Consider the following 24695-nt stretch of genomic DNA (forward strand, 5'->3'; position numbering starts at 1 on the left):
AGAATAAACTCTGAAGACCTACTCAAGTAGCTTAGCAACGTGTTCAGAGTAATAGAAAATAAAGCACCAAGTTTATAGCCAAAGTTTTAACCTTTCTTGCTACTTTCAAATACCCATTCCATACCCTTAACCTTAGCCTATCATTACAACCCATCAAAGACCTCTTGATTTATGTTTTTCTCATATTAATTGGTGAAGATTAGATCTTTTGACAAGCTTATGATATTGCATGATTCATTAACTAGGCATCGAGTGTTTAACATACACATTATATGTATGATTCAGAAAAATAACCGAGTGTGTGTGAACATTGTGAGAAATATAAGGATTCGCATGCTAAAGTCATTCGAAAGTTGAATTATTGCTTTATAATTATCCTTTCATACATCTAACAAAGCTTGTTTATTTTAAATCTTTGATGATGACTTTTTGAAAACCAATTTGACCACCAAACAAATTAGTAACTTTGTAAATATTCAAATTTGATTCCGTATTTTATTTTAAGTTTGCTTGAGGACAAGCAAAGTTCAAGTGTGGGGATATTTGATATACGTTAAATTATAAATGTTTTTATACCCCAAAACACTTCCGTTTTAAGAATTTTTGACCGAAAACACGACGGTTAGGTACCAAAATCGGTACTTTTATATTTTCAGGTCTTAAACAGAGTATAATGGATAAATCTTGTGAAAACGGACAAAATCTGATGCATTTCTGATGAAAATGGCAAAAATCTGATGGACTGCCAGGTGCGGCGGCAGTACCGTGCCGCTGCTACGATCTCGGAAGCATTGCTAGTGCAACCAGGAGTGCCAACTGTTTCTCGGGCCGCACTACCGTGCCACCCGCGGCACTACCATGCCATTGCCAAATCAAGCCTTCTGACCAACATCTCTGAGGAGTGGCACTACCGTGCCACCAACGGCACTACCGTGCCGATCTGCTGACCCAAGCAGCTTGTCCACTAGTCCACTTGGCTGACTCGGGATCGCTGAAACTGACGTCACCCGACAACATCTGACCGCACGACCGTGCCAAATCCGCACGGCCGTGCCAATCTTGAAATCGCCTATAAATAGCAGCATTCGCTACTGGTTCAAATGTTGGGTTTTTCTCCATGTTTCTGGGCGATTTCTGGGTTCTGAAGCAGTCCTGATCAGAACACTTTGAAGCTTAAAGACCGAATGGAAGCATAACCGATCCAACCCATCAATTGCTTGCTTGTTTATGGTTCGATTCCTTGTTCTTAAAACATGTATTCTGATCATTTTGCAAGTTATGAGCTGATGTTAGTTTATGTTTAATGTAGTTAATGTAATAATAGTTATAAACTTGTTTCTTGAATGAACTTTATGTTGTAATCTTGTTTATATGAAACTTAAGTACTTTTTCTTGTCGAATCTTCATGATTATATAACGAACGTTTCATTGATGTTGAGTTCCTGATTATGTTTGATTATTTTGGATAATGAATCTGTGGTTAGTGGGATGGTAACTATTTCTTGATTAATCACTTATTTGTAGACTTTGTTTACACCATGAAACCAGACCAGGGTATTGGTTTTATACAAGATATATCTTATTGTGATTAGGAATACTTTCTTATACGTAAGGGTTCTAACGAATTATATGGTGTTGATTACATGTTCTTAGATGCGGTTTATGATCCTTGTTTAGTAGTTTTGGTCTGAAATTGCTGACATGGTAGATTTATGTTTAAGACATGTAAAGGTGAAATTGTTTGTTATATGATCTACATAATTGCTTATCCTCATGGCTCTATTGTGACCATCCGTATTGCTTTCTTTGATAAGTGAGGTTAGGAATCCAGACCCGGTAAATAACCTATCTTTAAAGGTTCGCATGAATAAATATCAATAGCTCGCTAATGAACGATTTTAGGTGGTTAACGTGTGACCATCGCGTTAACTTTCCGAAGAATCATAATGCTAGAAATCCAGTCCCGGTAACTCGCTGTCTCGAAATTGGAAAATTGATTAAGTGCTTTTGTGACATATATGATAGATAACATGTTTAGGTTGTTTATGAAACAAGATAGTAGTATATTTATGTTTTAGATGTAATTTAGATAACTTAGTTAAACAACCCTTCACCTTTTCTTATATCTAGTAATCTAATGACAAAGATTTAGTACATTATAACGCCCGTGTTCCATGGATCGATATCTGGCTCTTACCAATACTTTGCTACATATATAACGGGATACACTTGTCCTTTGTTGTGTGTGTTTTAATGTTAAGGTATAAACCATTTTTATAAATATAAAACACATTTCGTCGGGCGCGTGAACATATTGTAAATAGATGTATATAACCGCCCGCGTCACTACTCACAGCTGAAGACAGACGCAACAAGCGTGGCCAACAACTTTCCCACACCTGGGCGACAGGTAAGCCTAAAACTCAATCTTTACTTTTGAGTACTCCTTAAAAGTCTAAGACTGCTCCCACGCTTGCACGCGGGAGCAGTACTAGTACTAGACTGTTGGACATGATGGGGTATGGTATTAGACCCAACCCGAACGACCGGACATATCCGTTACTCATCGCCTTTTATTATAATATTAATTATTATTGCGTACTAACCCGCGAAGCCTAGCGCGTTGTAGTTTAGGGGAGGCCCATATCTCCTATATAAAGAGGTGTTCACCTTATTATTAGGGCACAAGATACGGAGCCGCCACACTTTTGTTGCTGGTAATAAGAGATTCTTCTCTTACCGGCCATCTCTACATCCCCATGTTTCTCTCTTCTCCATTGCAGGTCTAGGTTCAAGAGGAAGAACAAGGTGTGATTCTTCATCCTTTCAGAGAAAGAGAAAGCGGTCCAATCATCCCGACGGTGATTCCGTGTTTCAACAGTTACTAAACTAGGCCGCTGATTAAGAAGCATATTATCAAACCAGGCTACTGATAACCCATCTTGAAAGGCTTTATCTCACACAAACATTTTATCAAACACGTTGTGTGCATATGATTTTAACTGATCAGCTATGTTACATTGGGTTTATGATATAAACTTGTAAACTCTAGACACTTTATGTCCATTCATGTGTATAAAAAATCTTATACAAATTTATATTGCTAAAAGAAACTAATAAAATTATTTAATAAAGATAATCGTTAAATAAACCTCGGTAAACAAACTATAAATATACTTTATGTAAATAATATAATTGGAATAGAAACTAATACAATGTCTTAAAATTCTGATTGGTTAATTGTTGAAAGTTGAAATGTGGTGGTAAAGAGGTAAGACTGGAAATAGAGAATGAGTCATAGAATTTTGTATAATCAGAGAAGACCATATGTAATATAATTGTAAAACTCAACTATAAAATTGGGATTTACCCTTGACTTTAGATATACCCTCAAAATCTATCTTGCATCTCAACATTTTCGTATATTTTCCCTACAGCAACTGTGAAGAAATATGATGTGCCATTAAGGTGATTTAAGTGCTTTATTTTTAGTTCATAAATAAGTCATGATACTTTAAGCGGTATGGTCCGGAATCTCGCACCAGGTTTTGTTTGGCCTTTGAAGGTTTATGGATAAGTAGCATAGTGAATTAGTGGGCCATAGGGGTTAATGTCATTAGGAGCATGGTTGGTTAATTAGCTTACTTGTATTAGACAAACACCTTTGTATGCAAGTTCAAGCAATCATTGAATCAAAGAACCTTTATTTTCATCTCTTTTGTTTCTTTCATAACTTGTTTGTGTGATTCGCCTCCTTACAAGTTAGTGCGATATCATTGTGATCTCGGGTTCGAGACTTACAATTGGCATCAGAGCCTTGCGAACCTGATTTCCAGGTTCGGATCTGATATCGCGATTCTGCATGTTCTGGTTGCTGTTACTTTTCTGGCATTCTGTTACTGTTCTGGCTTTCTGTAGTTTCTGGACTGTTTCTGCTCATTTTGGACGACCTTCATCTGATCTCGGACTGCCTTCATAGCATCCCGGATCATCTCGAATCATCATTAGTTATCTCGGACTTGAAGATTGTCTGATCTCGAATCATCTTCAAGCCATCTCGGATCATCATCGTCCCATCTCGGATCATCATCATCCCATCTCGGATCATCATCAAGCCATCTCGGATCATCATCATCAGATCACGGATAAAGTTTATCGTATTCCGGATAGTGTTTAATCATCTCGGATCATTGTACTTGAAGATTGTCTTGTACTTCATCTCGGACTCATATCATCTCGGATAGAACCCATCTCGGATTACTGTTCATCTCGGACTCTTTCATCTCGGATCAGTATTCATCTCGGACTCACCATTTCGGACTCTTCATCTCGGACTACTGTTCAGATTAAACAAACATCATGTTGAACCCAACCGGTATTATGAACGGCGTTGTGAATGTAGCTGATCTCATGAATGCTACCGTTGCTGCCATTCAGACTCAGTCTTTGGCTTTCCATCAAGAACTTGACCAAGTTATTGGCACGTCTACCAAATTTCCAAGGTTTTTATACGGGGACGACTACTATGAGTGGAAGTTTAGGTTTGAGCAATACTGTAAGGCGAAGGAACCTCATGTTTGGAGAAGCATCAAAAATGGACCACACACTATCATGTACTCTACTGAAGATGACCCTTAGACCCAGATTCAGAAACCCGAAGGCATTTATACTAAGGAAGACAAAAAGGTTGTTTCTGAGGATGAAGCTGCTTATGGAACTCTCTCAATGGCTATTAGTCCAGACATTTCAATTGGAGTTCGAAACTGCAAAAATGCAAAGGAAATTTGGGATCAACTGACACACTTGTTTGAAGGAAACGCTAACATGAAAGCTAGAATAGTCAACATGATGAACCAACAGTTCAGTTCATTTAATCACATCTATGGGGGAAACTGTTCAGAATCAGATTAGGAGGTTGGTCAAACTCGTGTCACAGATGGTGAGTGCTGGAATAAACATTTCAAACAGTGGAATGAATCGTCAACTGCTTAACTCTCTACCTAAAGGATGGGATGCCGAGGTTTCTATGATCAAGCGTACTAAGGAGCTGAATGAAATGACACTTACGGAACTGATTGCTTTTATCATGTCTTGTGAGATCGAAAATCAGCAGAGAGAAATGAATCACAAGAACTCACTAATGGTTGCTGGAATGACTAGCCCCAACAATGCAGCGTTGATGTCTCATGCTCATCCAAATCTGGTTTTCTGTTCATGGAGTTATGAATCACAACCCAAACATTGTTTTCAGTCCTGTTGCTGCACCAAAAACCAACTACGTGTATGGAATATCTCTTCCTACTTCTCAAGCTCCTGCTGTCAACACCACAAATATGCAACCGCAATCTCAGCCTCAGCTACAACATGCTAATGCTGCTTTTGGTTCGACCACCCAGTCTACACCTCAAAATACCCCATCATCACCTTCGGTGGAACACATAGCTTTCTTGACTAAACAAAATGAAGAAAAACTTGCTCTCGCAGCTTCTATGATCTCCAGTTTCAAAGCCTTTTTAGCTGGTGATCTCTTGCCCTCAGGTAAGATAACACCATATGTGAATCAAGTTGTGGAAGAAGACTTGGATGAACTGGACGTGGCTTGGAATATGGCTTTGTCAGCGTTTAAGGCAGAAAAGTTTGCTAAGAGATATGGGCATCGTCCTATGAATGCTCGTCCTAGAGTGCTGAGAGACGGGCTGAGGTGCTACAGGTGTTATGAACCAGGACACTTTGCTAGGGATTACAAGAAGGCACCAGCAGGATATGAAGCTACTCAAGCAGCTGCAGCAAGGAACAATGAAAGGTATATGGTTCCTGTCACGCCTGTTGAGACTTCGACTTCAACTGGAAAGGGAAACTCTAGAGCTGGAAGGGCATTGATCGCACAGGAGCAGAATGGATTCAATTGGGTTGATGCAGTTGCTCAAGTGGAACCAATGAAGCTGTCCAAAACTACTGTTGTGGAAAGGGTTCATCAGTGCTTGATGGTGATGACCGAGGAACCAAAATCACTCTCCGAGACGAAACGACTATGGATGGCTATCTTTAGACTCTGGTTTATTGATAGTGGTTATTGTAGACACATGACCGGAGACATATCCCAGTTGAATGATATCAAAATATTCGACGGAGGATGTGTCAACTTCCCTGGTGGATAATCAGGGAGAATCACCATGAAAGGCACAGTAAAAAATGGCGTCCTTACCTTTTCAGACGTTAACTATGTCCCTGAGCTAAAGCACAGTCTACTGAGCATATCACAGATGTGCGACAAAGGAATGGAAGTTCTCTTCACCATGAGTGGCTGCGTTATTTTGAAACCAGGAATTATCATACCTGAAGACTAGTTTCTGATTGAAGCTGAACGAAGAGGAAATGCTTATGTGATTGATATGAACAAAGCATCCACTGATCAAGTTACTTGTTAGTTTTCAGAAATTGTTGAGCATGATGCTATGCTGTGGCACCGTCGGTTGGGACACTTGAACATGAAAAATTTGAATCGATTAGCAAAAGAAGGTCTTGTCAGGAACTTGCTAATCAAGGATTTCATGCAAATAGAGAAATATGAAGCGTGCACTCGAGGAAAGCACCATCGAAGGCCTCATAAGTCCAAACCTATTCACACCACTTCAAAGGTTTTGGAACTACTGCGTATGGATTTATTTGGCCCGATCACTGTACTCAGTATCGGAGGAAAGGCTTATTGTTTGGTCATCACAGATGATTTTTCTCGTTTCACCTGGGTATTCTTCTTAGAGCAGAAAAGTGAGACAATTGATTTAATCAAGAAATTTGTAATACTCATGGAGAATCAAGCAAATGAACGTGTAAAGATTATCCGCTGTGACAAAGGGAGAGAATTCAAGAATGCCAAGCTGAATAAATTTCGTGCCCTAAAAGGCATCGACCGTCAATACAGTACAACATGATCTCCTCAACAGAATGGAGTTGCAGAAAGACGCAATCATACTCGCACAATGCTAATAGACTTGGGTCTTCCACTAATATTCTGGGCAGAAATAGTGAACACGACTTGCTACATTCAGAATCATGCCTTGATCAACAAACGTCACATGAAAACTTCTTATGAGATAGTGGAAGGTCAAAAACCCTCGGTGCAACACTTTCGTACTTTTGGTTGTCCGTGTGTACTTCTTCTCATGGATTCCAGAGGAAATTTTGAAGCTCGAGGAGATCCATGTTATTTCATTGGATACACTAAGAATACTTCTTATCGTGTGTACAACAAGGTCAAGAAGCAGATTGTGGAAGCATATCATTTGGATTGGCGGGAAGAAAATCCAAAAGATGCTCGCATTGGACCTGATTCGCTATATAATTATTCCTCCTTTTTTAAATCGTTTCCTATTTTGTCTGATGAAATTGTTGATGCAGGAGTCTCAACTGCAGCGATGCCTATTCCCTTCGAAGACGAAGATGAGGATGTGCCCTTGCAAAATATGATCAAGAGACTCACTGTGGATCCGCCGAGATTTCACAAGGATACTACAGCACAACGTCACTCCTCCACTACTCAGGAGCCGACTCCTGAACCCTCGGCAGCAATCCCTGATGGTGAAGCTAGCAACACTGAAGCCTCCGCTGGACCGTCAAACGTTCAAGAATCTTCTCTGTTTCAAGAAGCAATTCCATCAGATTGCACTGTAGATCCTCGCATGATCAACATCGCTGCACAAAATGAGGGGGAGCCATTCGGAATAGCATCAAGAAGCTTTTCAAATTTGAAACCGCACCTGCAAGTCCCTGTCACTGCAATTCCACAGCGTATTCAGAAAGTCACCCAATCACGAATGTCATTGGCCCAGTATCTACTGATGTTCAGACCCACAGCAAATTGGGAAGACATCAATTCATGCTTATACTCTTGCTTCATATCACAGGTTGATCCTAAAAACATTAATGTTGCTTTGCAGGAACCTGGATAGGTTGATGCAATGCATGAAGAGCTTAATCTGTTTGAAAGGCTTGGAGTATTGAAGCTTGAAAAACTGCCTCAAGGAAAACGAGCTCTTGGCACACGATGGGTGTTTCGTAACAAGCAAGATAATTCTGGAATAATCATAAGGAACAAGTCTAGATTAGTAGTCCAAGGCTTCAGTCAGGTCAAGGGTTTAGATTACGATGAAGTATATGCTCCAGTAGTGCGTCTTGAAGCCATCCGTACTTTCCTAGCATATGCATCCTTTATGGGCTTTACAGTCTATCAAATGGATGTAAAGACGACATTTCTTTATAGGAAGGTCAAGGAGGAGATATATGTTGCTCAACCCCCGGGATTTGTTGATCAAGAGAAAGAAGGTTATGCCTACAAGCTAGACAAGGCTCTGTATAGTTTGCACCAAGCACCTCGTGGATGGTATGCTACCCTAACAGAACATTTACTCGCTCATGGGTATACTCGAAGGACAATCGATCAAACGTTGTTCATTAAACGTGTTGACAAGGACATCATCCTAGTTCAAATATACGTTGATGACATCATCTTCGAATCCACAAATGATGTGCTTTGTAAGGAGTTTGAAGAGGTCATGAAGAGGAAGTTTGAGATGAGTTCTTTAGGAGAGATGACAATGTTTTTGGGCCTGCAAGTTTGTCAGAATAATCAAGGAATCTTGATTCATCAGAGTAAATATGTATACGACGTTATTGCAAAGTTCAGCATGATAGATTCAAAGCAAAGAGGCTCCGCAATTGCAGAGCGGTTGTTGTTGACTGAGGATCTAGAGGGAAGTCCTGTTAATTAGACATTATATCAATCCATGATCGGTTCACTAATGTACTTGACTGCTAGTCGGCCAGACATTATGTACGCCGTCTGCCAGTGTTCTCGTTATCAGGCTAACCCTAAACTCTCACATCTAACTGCTATTAAAAGAATTTTTAGATATCTGAGTGGAGCTCCTAAACTCGGACTCTGGTATCCCAGAGATTCGAACTTTATTTTGTTCGCATTTTCAGATAGCCACTTTGGAGGGACAGACAGGGATATGAAGTCTACGTTAGCTGGATGCCAGTTCTTGGGAGATAGACTCATCTCATGGCAGTGTAAGAAGCAGCAAACTGTATCTCTATCCACAGCGGAAGCAGAGTATGTTGCAGCATCTGCCTGCTGCTCCCAGGTTCTTTGGATGCAACATCAGCTGGAGGATTACGGTTTGACTTATCTTGATACAACTATTTATTGTGATAATGATGCCGCTATCCAGATTACTAAAAAACCATGTTTTCACTCCAAAACCAAGCACATTTACATCAAAATTCATTTTATTTGAGATTGCTTTGACAGAGGTTTAACTAAACTTGAGCAGATCCATATTGATGCTAACACATCGGATCTTTTTACAAAACCTGTCAGCATCTCAAGGTTTAGTGTGCTTGTAGACCTCTTGAAAATGATATGTTTTACCGACTGAGCTCTTAAAAAAGAGGGGGTTTTTAAGAATATCGGTATCTATCTAGTAAATTTGGGCATAAAGTATTCTACTTTTGCACAAATTTAAGGGGAGAAAAGTTGCCGGGAAATGAAATGAATTTTCGTGTTAAAGAATTTGATTAACACATGTAAGGTTTGAATGCTGAAAAGGCGAGGATCCACTATGATGTGTTGATAGGTCTAATGCTCGAAAAGCAAAAAGATGCCAAGTGATATAAACATAATGAACTGGATATCTCATGGGAAACAGACCAACGGTGTATGATTTCATGGTCTTAAATCCTGCGTTGATAGATAGCCAACGTCTGAGGTTTTGGGTCTTTATGCTGATGAATCATCTGGGATATCAGGGTTGTCCCATTGTTGCATCCTGACTATATATAGACCTAGGCACAGTCAAGAAATCTTTAAAAAGAGCCAAAAAAGGGCCAAAACCTGAAAACAGAATAAAATCTCACAAAAGGAGAATTTCGTGTGCTATTAAAGCAAAATCTGTGCCGTTAAGGTTATTTGTCTCGCCCTCGTCATAACTTCTCCGGTCTCTCTTCTGTACGGAAGTACTAACCTGTTCATCTCAGTATACTCACTTGCTACGATGAACTGTTGTGCTTACCTTGATCGTGGGGGGTATGCCATGGAATGGGACACACGGATGTTACAGTATAATTCTACCTAAAGCGTATCACAAAGCTAAAAGTTGAAGATTGAGTGTTAGATTTAAAAGGATAAGCATATTAACAGTCGCGTGGACCAGTCCAAGTAAGCGAAGAGCTGAAAAGTGTTCCTGAATCAGTTCGAAAACGATTTGATACCATGGCAATCTTCCCAAAATTACCCCAGTTTTAGTATATGTTTTATATTATTATATTATTTTAGTTGCTCGGTGGGTTGATTCGTTGATTTTGAAGGAGGTATTTTGCTATTCTTAAAAGGTTGGGTTATATAATAATAAAATATTAATCTGGATTGGCTCACCATCTCGGATGGGACCCATCATCTTTGACCAAGTCAAAGTCTGAACAAGCCCATCATCTCGGACCAATCATCCGAGATGGGCCTGGCCCGTAAGCCCATTCGAGATCATTAAATACAAACATGACAAAAGTCCGAGACACAGATCTCGAACTATCTCGGACTGCTTATCAAGAATTCTCTCTTAATTTTTCCCATCTCGGACGATCTCGGACCCATCCCGGATCGAAGGTATATCATCCCGGACTGAAAAAGAGCATCTTGGATGATCTCGGACTAGGAGATCATCATCACAGATGATCTCGTACTACTAGATAAGCATCTCGGATGATCTCGGATGGGATGACTATGTCATCCCGGATGAAGAGGTCCATCCGAGATGAACCTTCATCATCCTGGACTTTGACCAGGGTTAACTTGAACCCTTCCTGACTTGAACCTTTGCCCTACTTATCTGGACTGCCTTTTGAACCTTTCTTGACCGGTTGACTGATGATTGAACTATTTGACATGTTGACTTTGTTGACTCGTCAATATTTCATATATCAGTTAACTCTTCTTTAAAAGGACCTAATGCTTGTTGTTTAGAGCAGAAAATGGTTGGCGTTATGATGCAGGAGAAAAATCAAAGGCAGTTAGAAGTGGAGCTCTTTCACAATCAAGTGGGCTACCTGACGGATCCTCTAGCTGAACACATAGAAATGTTTTGATCATTGATTCGGGGCCTAAACAACTGCCCCATTACTCACGCCTTACGAGTAGAGCCAGCAATATGCAACAGTTGCATAAACACCTTCTGGAACACAGTAAAGATCAACAGATAAGGAGCAGAAGGAGCTGGAACAATTGAAGCAACCGTTCAAAAGAAGAAGATTATCGTGTCCGAGGCGATAGTGCGAAAAGTTTTAAGGTTGGGAGATCAATCACACCATCCAACATCTTACAATCAAACCAGAGTTCTCACTACACTTCGAAGGATGAGCTATGAAGGGAGTTATCCGACAGTTCTAAAGAAACTATTTCCACTATACTGGAGACTGCTGGTACACTTCTTTCTACAGTGCATCGCAGAAAACAAAGGCGGGTTCGATCAACTCAATAAGACACAAACATCTGCAATCGTGGCATTGGTGAACGAATAGGATTTCAACTTTTCTGCTTTCATTTTTGATAATATGAAGAAGATGCTTGAAGATCCAAAGAAGAAGATATTCATGCTGTATCCAAGGTTCATCCAGATGATTCTTGATGACAGATACCCAGAGTTGGTTAAGGGCCCAAACTTCATCAATATAACCTGATGGGGCCAAGCTGCTTTGAGAATGCTTGCAGAAACAAAAGAGCTAAACATCACAATTTTGAAGGAAAGTTTGCTCTTGAAAAGCATAGAAGATTTGCTGATGTTGTGCAAGGGGCTCCTGTTGCCCCAGTTCCTCCAATTGCTCCAGTTCCACCACAAATCAACACACAAATTGCTGAAGAGAACGATGTACAACTCATGCAACAAGTACAACAAGTGGCTAGAAATGACGATGAGATTGAAGTTGTTGATTCAGAATCAGAGACAGGCTCTAGTGAAGAAGAAACTGATTCTGAAAGCGAGGTGGAGATAGTCATGTCTGATAAGGAAGAGGATGCTATTCATAAGCCTGTGCCAATGACTACTGAGAATTTAACAGCATTGCTTTTGAGTTTACAGGGTGGTGATGGAAACCCTCCATCTGTCTCCACTGTTGGTGTCTAAGATGTTGCTGCCACATCGCAAGTTGAAACGGAAATCGAAGCGATTGCTGATGATGCTGAAGAATCAGCTACTGAGAAACAAAGAACCGACTCTGCACTTGATGACATTCTCTCTAGCCCATCAACTGCTCCTGAGTCCACTCCAATCATTCACCCTCAGCCTGATCCACAAACAGAAGATGCATCAAAGAAGAAAAACACAGAGGATCCAGATCTGTATGTGTAACAACCCTTGCCAAAATTGTTATTTCTTATTTTAATAATGCCCATTAGGAAACCCTAATTTAGACCCCAAGTGGTATGACACGACCCGTAAAATTTTAAAACAGGCAAATCTAGGATCAGGGCCCCCTAAAACTCAAAGGGGGATCCCCTAATTGATAATTATCCTTCGAAAATAAAATTAAAACACGTATTTTCATAATATATTGACTCATGAGGGCTATACGTACAACAAGGCTACCCTAGCCTATTTTGGTCAACCCCGCGAGTCTCGCCAAGAACCCTGGCAGCCGGTGCGACACGCGGGCGGGTTCAATTTGGGCTATAAAGCCCTTGGCCTGGTACTTGAACTGTTTGATTGTTTCGACTTTAGATTTCATTACGGACGTTTACTTATATGATGTTTCGTTCAAAACACTTAAATCCCGAACCTCTGCTGCGACAACAGGGTAATAACTCGATCACTGCTACGATACAATGCCCAATCGATTAAAACCGATCCGATGGTGTTTAAGTGCTGCCTAAATACGGGGTATACTTTGTCATTCGTCGTGAGGGTTTCGATCTCATGAAATTATCGTAAACGTTGAATTAAGTTACTGACCTAGTTTCGTTTGCATTGTTATTTTAACTAGGTTACCAGGCTTAATCAGTAGGCGGACTCTGTCTAATTAAACTTGCAATGTGAGTCATTCTGTTTTTATCAAATTTACTTTGTAAAACCCTAAATGTTTTCCAGTTATATTTACAGGGATTAAGTCTTTGTTATCTTAAGTTACTGGCAGTAAGTGGGGTATTGTGTACATTACTGTTGTTCTATCACTTTTAGGTGAACGGACCTAAAAAGTGATACACGTCACTTTTGGGTGAAAGGACCCAATAGTGATATGACCACAGTCACAGATCCAGTCGTGTGACAACTTGACCAGATAATTATAAGATAGGGGCAACTGTAATCGCTCTTAATACTGTAAATTATAACAATGTGTCGTTTTATACAAATTGAATGACTCGCCAGTATTTCCCCGCTGATAAAATCTTTTTAAACATGTTTCAGGTGATTTACTATGAACAAGGAAAAGTGCCGCATAGCACTACCAGCTTGAATGAAGTGGCTTAGTAAATAAATAAACATGTTTTTGTAATCAGGTAATTTCCTAGTGAAATTCATTTATGGTAAATTACGGGGTTTATCCCGAAACTTGAAATAAAATAAAAGGGTGTTTTCAGTTTAAACGATCTTGTTAAAATTTCCGCTGCCAAATCAACCATCAATACCACAGGTTTCTGTCCCGCGGCTTCCAGACCAGGCAACTGGGTCGGGGGCCGTGACAGAAAAAGGTGGTATTAGAGCCACTGATTTAAGCCAATTAAGTAACTGGAAACTATTTAATTTTTCAATTTGCCATTCTGTGATTCTGTGAAAATTTAATTTAATAAATAAAATTTTAACTTGAATTTTTGTGTGTTTCCTTATGTGTGACTAACAGGATGAATGAACTATCGGAAGCCCTCCGAAATTTCACTATCCATACTTCTGATATAGAGATTTCCGAAACCCAGACCGGTTATCAGGCGGATACCGAGCAGCCTGATGTGTGCAAAATGCAACATATAAATTACATCAATTATGGCATAAACTAACCCTTTTTTAGTACTAATGTTGGAAAAAGTGTGCTTTTGTCTTCCTTTTGTATTTTCAGGATTAAATGAGCTCAAATGAACAAAAGAAGCAAAAAGACAGCTAAATCTAACATAAATACAAGAAAAGGAATAAACGTGGCATGCCCGACCCCTCGACAGCATCCTCCCAAGCAAGAACAAGAGAACAGAAGGCTGCACACGCCCCGTGCTCAATGAGCACGGGGGCGTGCCCAAGTGTCAGCAGAAAAGACAAAGTTGTAGAAGCTTCTATCACCCACCACGGGAGCGTACCCAGCGGACACGGGGCCTTGGTCAACTCTAAGATTCGGAGAATCTAAGGAAATCTTGATATTACAGATACGCTTCTACACACGGGGTCGTGCCCAGCAGACACGGGGGCGTGGTGAACTAATGCAGACAAACTGCATTTAATGAAGAAAGAGAAGAGGGTGGACACGGGGCCGTACCCAATGGACACGGGGCCGTACCCAATGGACACGGGGCCTTGTCCGGTCTTCTGTGAAGGCTATAAATAGGGGTGCTTGGCTCACTTGCAAATCATCCTTTGGCAAACCACCTCTCTCACGCTTCACCCACACTCCACCACCACCATCATCCATCATAGAGTGTGTGTAGTAGTCTCGGGATCCAAGATTGATCGTAAGAGTTCTTGACAATCAAAGGCCATGTTTGCCTAAGTCGCTTACATCACTTGGTGAAGACAAGCATTTAGTGTAATACTTTTTATTTTTAATCTTTTCGCACTTTTTATTTGGTTATGTATTAATGACTTTAATAGCTAGTTTCTTATGTTGAAGGTGAGTCTTCCTTATCATTTGTCCGTGGTGTCTTGGCGTTATTTTACTGTCTATATAAATTAAAGATTTACTCCATTCATATCTCCACGGTCTATATGGAGATATGTTGGCTACCTGGTCGGGGTTAAGGGAATGGTTTGGTAAGAGTCTTGCCTTGTTCAGTGTATAGATCCTGAAAGGACCTAGTAGGACCTCCTTCAATACCCAATGATATTGGATGGCGGGGGTCCAAACTCTTTGATCCCCTCATATGTAAGCTACTATTAAAACTTTAACCCGGCTACTTAGGACTGTATCCGTGCTGACTCAGACTACTTAGCCGAGGGTAACGTCACCTTCAAAAGAGGGGCATACCACATTACGCATTAATAACTTAATTAATTATCTTTCAATAATCCGACCCTTTAGCATTGTATCCTTGCTGACTCAAACTACTAGGTTGAGGGTAACGTCACCTTCAAAAGAGGGGCCTACTACAATAACTAAGATAATCTCTTAAAAAGTGCAAAAGTGCGGAAATAATCAAAGGTTACACTAAAGGCGAGTTGGATCCAAGTGATTCATCTTGTCTACCTGTTTTTATATTATTTTATTTTTATTTTCAGCATTTTAGTTTTTATTTTCTAGTTTAAAACCTTTTTCTAAATTTTTTATTTGATTAGACGTTGAGGATAAACCGGTATTAAAACTCTTGTGTCCTTGGACGACCTCGGTATCTTACCAACACTATACTACGCTCACGATGGGTGCACTTGCCCATATGTGTGTTTGGTGTTAGTAAATATCGTGTTTTATAAATTTAAAACTTGACTAAAGTGGTTAAAAAGGGCTAAAAGTATACATAAAAATATAATACACCACATGCACATCACAACCACTAGTGTTTCAGGCCCAGCCACAGGAGAAACCCAAGCCTAAAAAGAGGAGAAGGCTTCTGGACTGGAAGCGAGGACGAAAGAAGAAGCTCGCTGCCCAAAAGGTGAAAAAGACGGAGGATCCAAAAGGAAAAGGAAAGGAAGTAGGGGAGAGCTCTGGCCAGGCCCATAAATTGCCACCATGGGAAGAACTCGATAGAAAACTTACAAACTGTGACCTCATCGGACCTGCTGACGAAACCCTTTCCAATTCCCCGCCCAGTCAGAACTCCCTATCAATTTGGAACCTGCTATTCCAGACCAAATTGTCAATCCTCAACCTGTTATAAGGCGGTTGGAAGAGTGGTGGACGAGCGACTGGCATTTCCAGAATTTTATGAATAACCCAAATGTTTACTTCCCCCAGTTTGATCCTGAACCTGCACCTTTCCCACCCATGAACCCGGAGAACGTTGTCGAATTGCGCCGCTATGGCGAGGAACTGGTGGATGCAGGAAATCGGATTCGAGAAGTGGGGGAAAACATCACATGGAAGTACGACGAGATGGAGCATCGTTTTTAAAAAGCCAGTTAACCATAGTTAAATGTTTTGTATAATAATAATATGTGAAAAAAAAATATAATAATAATAATAATAATAAAATATAAAATATATAATAATATAATATTGTATAATAATACTAAAATAAAAACCTCAGATGATGTGTATTGATGCATAATATTATATATAAAAATATAAATGTTGCAATGTCGACGATTTTGGCTATATGTGTGACTTAATTGTGTTGTGATTGCCTTACTGTGTTTAGTTCCTATCCATTTTGTGACAATAATTTGTATATATTGTTAATTATTCAGATGGAAAACGCAATAAACTAACCGGCAAATGAAGTTAACCAATCTGAGCCTAATAATGAAGACCATTTTCTCAATAGACAAGATATAGAAAATATCGTTGCTCAGGGAATAGCCAACGCCATTCCCGCGATCGTCGCTGCTGTTAAGAATCCTGCTGCACCTTCCCAAGCCAACCATAGCAAACGTACCCGTGACGATAATTTCAGTAATAGTGTGAACGAGGGTGGTGATAATAATAATGTGGTCCAAGCCCCATTACTTAAGAAAATGAAAGTGGCAACAACGGGTTGCACTTACAAAGAATTCCTTGCCTGTAAGCCAGTCGAATTTGCAGGCAATGAAGGGGCGACTACCGCACTGCGTTGGTTAGAAAAGACCGAAGCGGTAATTAAAATAAGTAAATGCGCCGAGAAAGACAGGGTTATGCATGCATCCCACCTTTTCAAGGAAGAGGCGTTAGAATGGTGGAACACGGTGCTGCAAGCAAAAGGAAGTGACGTGGCTTATACCATGAGCTGGGAGGAATTCAAAGAATTGGTGGAATGAAAATTTTGTCCCTCCTACAAAAAGGAACAAACGACGAATAAGTTCCTAAACCACCGTATGGTGGACGTTGATTGTCGGGGGTATACTTCAAAATTTTTCGAGTATGGTAGAATTTTACCAACTCTGTCTTCGCCAGAACCGGTGCTTATTTCTCGCTATATTTGGGGACTAATTAGCGAGATTCGTGACATAGTCAAAGCTGCGAGACCCCGCACAATTGATGATGCAGTTGAATTGGCCAACACCTTGACTCACGGACTGGTGCGCACAAGAGAAGAAAACAGGAAAAAAGAATTGGCACAAAAGATTACCCAAGGTTTTCATGGAGGTAATAATAGTAGCAACTTCAAGAAAAAGAGAACCGGGCAACCCTCCACCGCTCCATTTTGCAGTACCTGTAAAAGAAAGCATTTTGGGAAATGTAAGGGGTATTGTAATTTCTGCAAAATCCTGGGGCACCGAGAAGAGGAATGCAGGAAGAAATCCATGGTCTGCTATAGCTGCGGAGAAGCAGGGCACTTCAAGCCCGATTGCCCAAAATTGGTTAAGTTAGCTGACAACAAGGCCAAACCTGCCGAAGAAACTAATAAGAAGAACGCAAGAGCCTTTCAGCTGACAACGCAAGAAGCTGATCTGATTCCGGATGTGATAGCTGGTACGTTTCTTGTACTTGACGTTTACGCAAAAGTATTATTTAACTCTGGTGCAAACCAAAGTTTTATAAATACTTCACTCTGCCAAGCTCTTAAGCAACCTTTAACCAAACTTAGACAGATTTATACGGTAGAAACAGCAGAAGGAAATTCTGTTAAAATAGATAAGGTTCTCCAAGAAGGAAAAATAGAACTCTCAGGACATAAATTTTCTGCAAACCTGCTGCCTATTAATTTAGCAGGATTCGATGTCATGTTAGGAATGGATTGGTTGGTAGCTAACCATGCTCGAATCCTCTGTGATAAAAATTCCATAGAAATACAAACCCAGCAGGAGAAGTAATTTTGATAACAGGAGATAAGCCGCGTAAACCAGTGAAGTTCATTTCAGTTATGAAAGTTGCTAGTTGTGAACGAAAGCAAGGAATAGTGTACATGATTTTGGTAATCATCAACACTAAAAGCAAGGAACTTAAGGAAATTCCAGTAGTATCAGAATACCATGATGTATTTCCAGAAGAGCTACATGGATTACCACCGGATAGGGAAGTAGAGTTTAGAATTCATCTAATTCCTGGAACTACACCAATAGTTAAGGCACCTTATCGGTTAGCACCCATAGAGATGTTAGAACTGAAAAAGCAGTTAGATGAATTGTTAGGCAAAGAATTCATACAACCTAGTTCATCCCCTTGGGGAGAACCTGTGTTGTTCGTGAAAAAGAAGGATGGTTCGATGCGGATGTGTATCGATTATAGGGAATTGTATAAAGTTACAATTAAGAATCGATACCCATTACCTAGGATTGATGATCTTTTTGATCAACTTCAGGGAGCTAGGTACTTGTCTAAGATAGATTTGCGCTCCGGATATCATCAGTTGAAGGTACAGGAAGAAGACATACCTAAAACTGCTTTCAGGACTAGGTATGGTCACTACGAGTTTACAGTCATGCCTTTTGGATTAACGAATGCTCCTGCCGCATTCATGGACATGATGAATAAAATCTGTAACCCGTATTTGGATAAATTTGTAATTGTCTTCATAGATGATATACTTATTTATTCCAAAAGTCAGGACGAACATTGTGAGCACCTGCAGGCACTCTAAACCCTGTTAAGAAAAGAAAAGTTGTACGCCAGATTTTCGAAGTGTGAATTCTGGCTACAAGAGGTGCAATTTTTAGGACACGTGATGAATCATGAAGGCATTCACGTAGATCCCTCCAAGATAGAAGCAATCACAAACTGGAAGGTCCCGCAATAAGCTATTGAAGTTAAAAGTTTTCTAGGATTAGCTGGGTACTATAGGTGCTTCATCAAAGACTTTTTTAAGATAGTTGTTCCCTTAACCATGTTAACCTGTAAAACTGTTAAGTTTGAATGGGGACCCAAGCAAGAAGAAGCCTTTAGAATCTTAAAGCAAAGATTAACAAATGCCCCAATTCTTGCCTTACCAGAAGGAACAGAAGATATTGAAGTCTACTGTGATGCTTCTAGGATTAGGTTATGTGTTAATGCAATGCAAAAGGTAATTGCATATGCATCAAGGCAGTTGAAAAAGCACGAGGAAAATTATACGACTCATGACTTAGAATTAGGAGCAATAATTTTTGCCCTTAAGATTTGGAGACATTATCTGTATGGAAGTAAGTTCACTGTCTATACAGATCATAAGAGTTTAGGATACATATTTGGGCAAAAAGAATTGAACATGAGGCAACGAAGATGGATGGAAATTCTAAGTGATTACGAATGTGATATTCTATATCACGAAGGAAAGACAAATGTAGTAGCAGATGCCCTAAGTCGTAAATATCATGAAAAGCAAAGGCGAGTTCGTGCTCTTAGATTAAATCTACAGTTAGACTTAACGGAACAGCTGAAGAACGTTCAAGAAAAAGCAATCAAGGATGATGCTGAAAGAATGATAGGACAGATAAAGGAATTAGAACAAGGGTTTGATGGAATTTGGAGATTCCACAAGAAAAGGATTTGGGTACCTAGGTAAGGATATTTAAGAGATAAGATTTTAGAGGAAGCCCATAAATCCAGGTATACGATGCATCCAGGTAATAACAAGATGTATCAAGATTTAAGGAATAACTTCTGGTGGATAGGAATGAAGAAGGACATAGCTAGATACGTCTCTAAGTGTCTAACCAATTCGCAAGTCAAGGTGGAACACCAGAAACCTTCAAGTTTACTTCAACAGTTAGAAATGCCGGTATGGAAATGGGAACTAATAACAATGGACTTTGTTACTAAGTTGCCCAAGACCAGGAAAGGTAACGATGCAATCTGGGTGATTGTAGATCGATTAACCAAATCAGCTCATTTCCTACCAATGAAGGAAACCATTAGCATAGAGAGATTAGCTAAGTTATACGTAGACGAGGTAATGTCACTACATGGAGTTCCACTCTCCATTGTGTCAGATAGGGATAGTCGTTTAACTTCACATTTTTGGACAAGTTTCCAGCAAGCGATGGGGACATGATTAAATTTAAGTACTGCATACCATCCTCAAACAGATGGACAAAGTGAAATCCAAACCCTAGAAGACATGCTTAGAGCATGTGTCATAGACTTCGGTGGAAACTGGGATGACCACCTACCATTAATAGAATTATTCTATAACAATAGTTATCATTCAAGCATAAATGCTGCCCCGTTCGAAGCACTTTATGGACGAAATTACAGAACTCTAGTCTGTTGGGCAGAAATAGGGGAAAGTCAATTATCAGGTCCCGAAATTATGCAGGAAACCACCGATAAGATAACTTAAATCAAAGAAAGACTGAAAACGGTTCGAGATCGCCAGAAGAGTTATGCAAACAATCGACATAAGCCGTTAGAATTCCAAGTTGGGGACAGGGTACTATTGAAAGTTTCGCCTTGGAAAGGAGTAATTCGGTTCGGTAAGAAAGGAAAGCTGAGTCCAAGGTACATAGGACCGTTTACAGTTACCCAACGAATATGACCAGCTGCCTATCAACTGCAATTACCAGAAGAGCTAGCCGGGGTACATGATGTGTTTCATGTATCCAGTCTTAAGAAGTATTTATCTAATGAATCACTTAAGAAGTATTTATCTGATGAATCACTGGTAGGACCTCTTCAAGACAGAGATGTCAATGAAAAGTTGAAATTTGTTGAAAACCTCTCCAAATAGAAGACAGAAAGGTCAAGCACCTCAAGCACAAGAGATTGGTTCTGGTCAAAGTAAAGTGGGATTCAAGAAGAGGACCAGAGTATACATGGGAACTGGAATCGGAAATGAAGCAAAAATACCCTTACTTGTTCTAGTAAATCTCGAGGACGAGATTTTAAACAAGGTGGGGAGGGTGTAACAACCCTTGCCAAAATTGTTATTTATTATTTTAATAATGCCCATTAGGAAACCCTAATTTAGACCACAAGTGGTGTGACGCGACCCGTAAAATTTTAAAACAGGCAAAACTAGGATCAGGGCCCCCTAAAACTCAAAGAAGGATCCCCTAATTGAAATTATCTGTCGAAAATGAAATTAAAACACGCATTTTCGTAATATATTGACTCACCAGGGCTGTACGTACAACAAGGCTACCCTAGCCTATTTTGGTCAGCCCCGCGAGTCGCGCAAGGAACCCTGGCAGCCGGCACGACACGCGGGCGGGCTCAATTTTGGCTATAAAGCCCTTGGCCTTGGCCTCGGACTTGAACTGTTTGATTGTTTCGACGTTAAATTTCGTTACGTACGTTCACTTATACGCTGTTTCGTTCAAAATACTTAAATCCCGAACCTCTGCTGCGTCAACAGGGTAATAACTTGATCACTGCTACGATACAATGTCCGATCGATTAAAACCGATCCGATGGATGTTTAAGTGTTGCCTGAATACGGCCTATACTTTGTCATTCGTCATGAGGGTTTTGATCTCGTGAAATTATCGTAAATGTTGAATTAAGTTACTGACATAGTTTCGTTTGCATTGTTATTTTAACTAGGTTACCAGGCTTAATCAGTAGGCGGACTCTGTCTAGTTAAACTTGCAATATGAGTCATTCTGTTTTTATCAAATTTACTTTGTAAAAACCTAAGTGTTCCAGATATATTTTACAGGGATTAAGTCTTTTTTATCTTAAGTTACTGGAAGTAAGTGGGGTATTGTGCACATTGCTGCTGTTCTATTACTTTTAGGTGAACGGACCTAAAAAGTGATACACATCACTTTTGGGTTAACGGACCCAATAGAGATATGACCAGAGTCACAGATCCGGTCGAGTGACAACTGGACCAGATAATTATAAGATAGGGGCAATTGTAATCGCTCTTAATACTGTAAATTATAACAATGTGTCGTTTTGTACAAATTGAATGACTCGCCAGTATTTCCCCGCTGATAAAATCTTTTTAAACATGTTTCAGGTGATTTACTGTGAACAAGGAAAAGTGCCGCATAGCACTAGTAGCTTGAATGAAGTGGCTCAGTAAATAAATAAACATGTTTTTGTAATCAGGGAATTTCCCAGTGAAATTCCTTTATTGTAAATTACGGGATAAAACTTGAAATAAAATAAATGGGTGTTTTCAGTTTAAACGATCCTGTTAAAATTCCACTTCCAAATCAACGATCAATACCACGGGTTTCTGTCCCACGGCTTCCGGACCAGGCAACTGGGTCGGGGCCATGACAGTATGACTTCAACTTTGATTTTGAAACCACTCCCTCACAGCCAGGCAGTTCAAGTGGTGGTGTTCGATTCGAAGCAGAAGTTCCAGTCGAACAGGTGTTACTGAGCATGATGAAGCAGCTTTCCGTTATGCAACCGAGAAAATACAAATCTTTAAAAGTGATAGCGACAGAGATGAAGATGCTTACGTCAAAAGGTTGAAAAGACGTGTGGTTGTATCAGAACAAGATGCAGAGCTGAAGAATGCTCAGATTACATCTCTTCAACAGGATGCTTCTTTAAAGGAAGCTCAGATCTCCTTACTTCAATCACAGCTCATGATGTGTTTAAAATGCAACATATAATTTACATCAATTGAGGCATAAAATTAACCCTTTTTAGTACTAATGTTGGAAAAAATGTACTTTTGCCTTCCTTTTGTATTTTCAGGATTAAATGAGCGTAAATGAACAAAAGGAGCAAATATGCAAAAAAGTCTAACATAATTACAAGAAAAGGAACAAACGTGGCATGCCCGACCTCTCGACAGCATCTTCCCAAGCAAAAACAAGTGAACAGAAGGCTGACCACGGCCCCGTGCCCAGCGGACACGCCAGGTATCTGCAGAAAAGAAAAGGTTGTAGAAGCTTCTATCCCCGACACGGGGGCGTGCCCAGCTCAACACAGCCGTGGTCAACACTAAGATTCGCAGAATCCAAGCAAATCTTGATAGTACAGATACGCTTTTGCACACGGGGCCATGCCTAGCGGACACGGGGGCGTGTGGAGCTAATGCAGACAAATTGCAATTAATGAAGAAAGAGAAAGTGGATTGACACCAGGCTTCTGTGTAGGCTATAAATAGAGGTGCTTGGTTAACTTCAAAGGCATCCCTTGGCAAACCACCTCTCTCACAATTCACCCACACTCCACCACCACTACAACCCACATCCACCACCATCATCCATCATAGAGTGAGGGTAGTAGTCTCGGGATCCAAGATTGATAGTAAGAGTTCTTGACAATCAAAGGCCATGTTTGCCTAAGTCTCTTACATCACTTGGTGAAGACAAGCATTTAGTGTAATACTTTTGATTTTTAATATTTTCGCACTTTTTATTTGGTTTTGTATTAATGACTTTAATAACTAGTTTCTTATGTTGAAGGTGAATCTTCCTTATCATGTGTCTGTGGTGTCTTGGCGTTATTTTACTGTCTATATAAAATAAAAGATTTACACCATTCATATCTCTACAGTCTATATAGAGATATGTTGGCTACCTGGTCGGGGGTTAAGGGAATGGTTTGGTAAGGTTCTTGCCTTGTTCAGTGTATAGATCCTGCAAGGACCTGGGTCAAGCTTAATAGGACCTCCTTCATTACCCACTAGTATTGGATGGCGGAGGTACGAATGGCTTGATCCCCTCATATGTAAACTACTATAAATACATTAACCCGACTACTTGGGATTGTATCCCTGTTGACTCAAACCACTTAGTCGAGGGTAACGTCACATTCAAAAGAGGGCCTACCACATTTCGCATTAATAAATTAATTAATTATCTTTCAATATTCCGACCGTTTAGGATTGAATCCTTGCTGACTCAAACTACTGAGTTGAGGGTAACGCAACCTTCAAAAGAGGGGCCTACTACTATAACTAAGATAATCTCTTAAAATGTGCAAAAGTATGGAAATTTTCAAAGGTTACACTAAAGCCGAGTCCGATCCAAGTGATTCATCATGTCTATCTGTTCTTATTTTTATTTTATGTTTCAGCATTTTTTTAGTTTTTATTTTCATGTTTAAAACCTTTTCTAAACTTTTGATTTGATTAGACGTTGAGGATAAACTGTTACTAAAAGCTCTTGTGTCCTTGGACGACCTCGGTATCTTACCAACACTATACTACGCTCACGATGGGTGCACTTGCCCATATGTGTGTTTAGTGTTAGTAAAATATCGTGTTTTATAAATTCAAAATTTGACTAAAGTGCTAAAAAGGGATTAAAATATAACTAAAAATATATTCACACTGACACACATCAAGTTTTTGGCGCCGTTGCCGGGGACACAAGGATTTTAGAAAAGTTAGGAATCAACGACCTAATCGTTTTTCTTATTTTTCTTTTTTTTTTAGGATTTTTCTTAATTTTTCAATTTCTGCAGAAGCTCAGCACGGGGTCGTGCCCGCTGAACACGCCCCGTGCCCAATCTTTGGTACTGGCAATCCTGTTTTAAGTCAGACAGTA

The 24695-nt window shown here is 39.9% G+C and overlaps 1 protein-coding gene across 1 annotated transcript; it reads left to right on the plus strand.

The window, feature by feature from the left end:
* Positions 1-8798: 8798 nt before the first annotated feature.
* Positions 8799-11730, plus strand: LOC118482585 (uncharacterized mitochondrial protein AtMg00810-like). The gene is made up of 2 exons (XM_035978119.1): positions 8799-9143; positions 11611-11730. Exons 1-2 carry the CDS (start codon positions 8799-8801, stop codon positions 11728-11730), a joined length of 465 nt encoding a protein of 154 aa, XP_035834012.1.
* The last annotated feature ends 12965 nt before the right edge of the window (positions 11731-24695 follow it).

This window comes from Helianthus annuus, chromosome 10, assembly GCF_002127325.2.
Source record: "Helianthus annuus cultivar XRQ/B chromosome 10, HanXRQr2.0-SUNRISE, whole genome shotgun sequence".
Taxonomy (NCBI): Eukaryota; Viridiplantae; Streptophyta; class Magnoliopsida; order Asterales; family Asteraceae; genus Helianthus; species Helianthus annuus.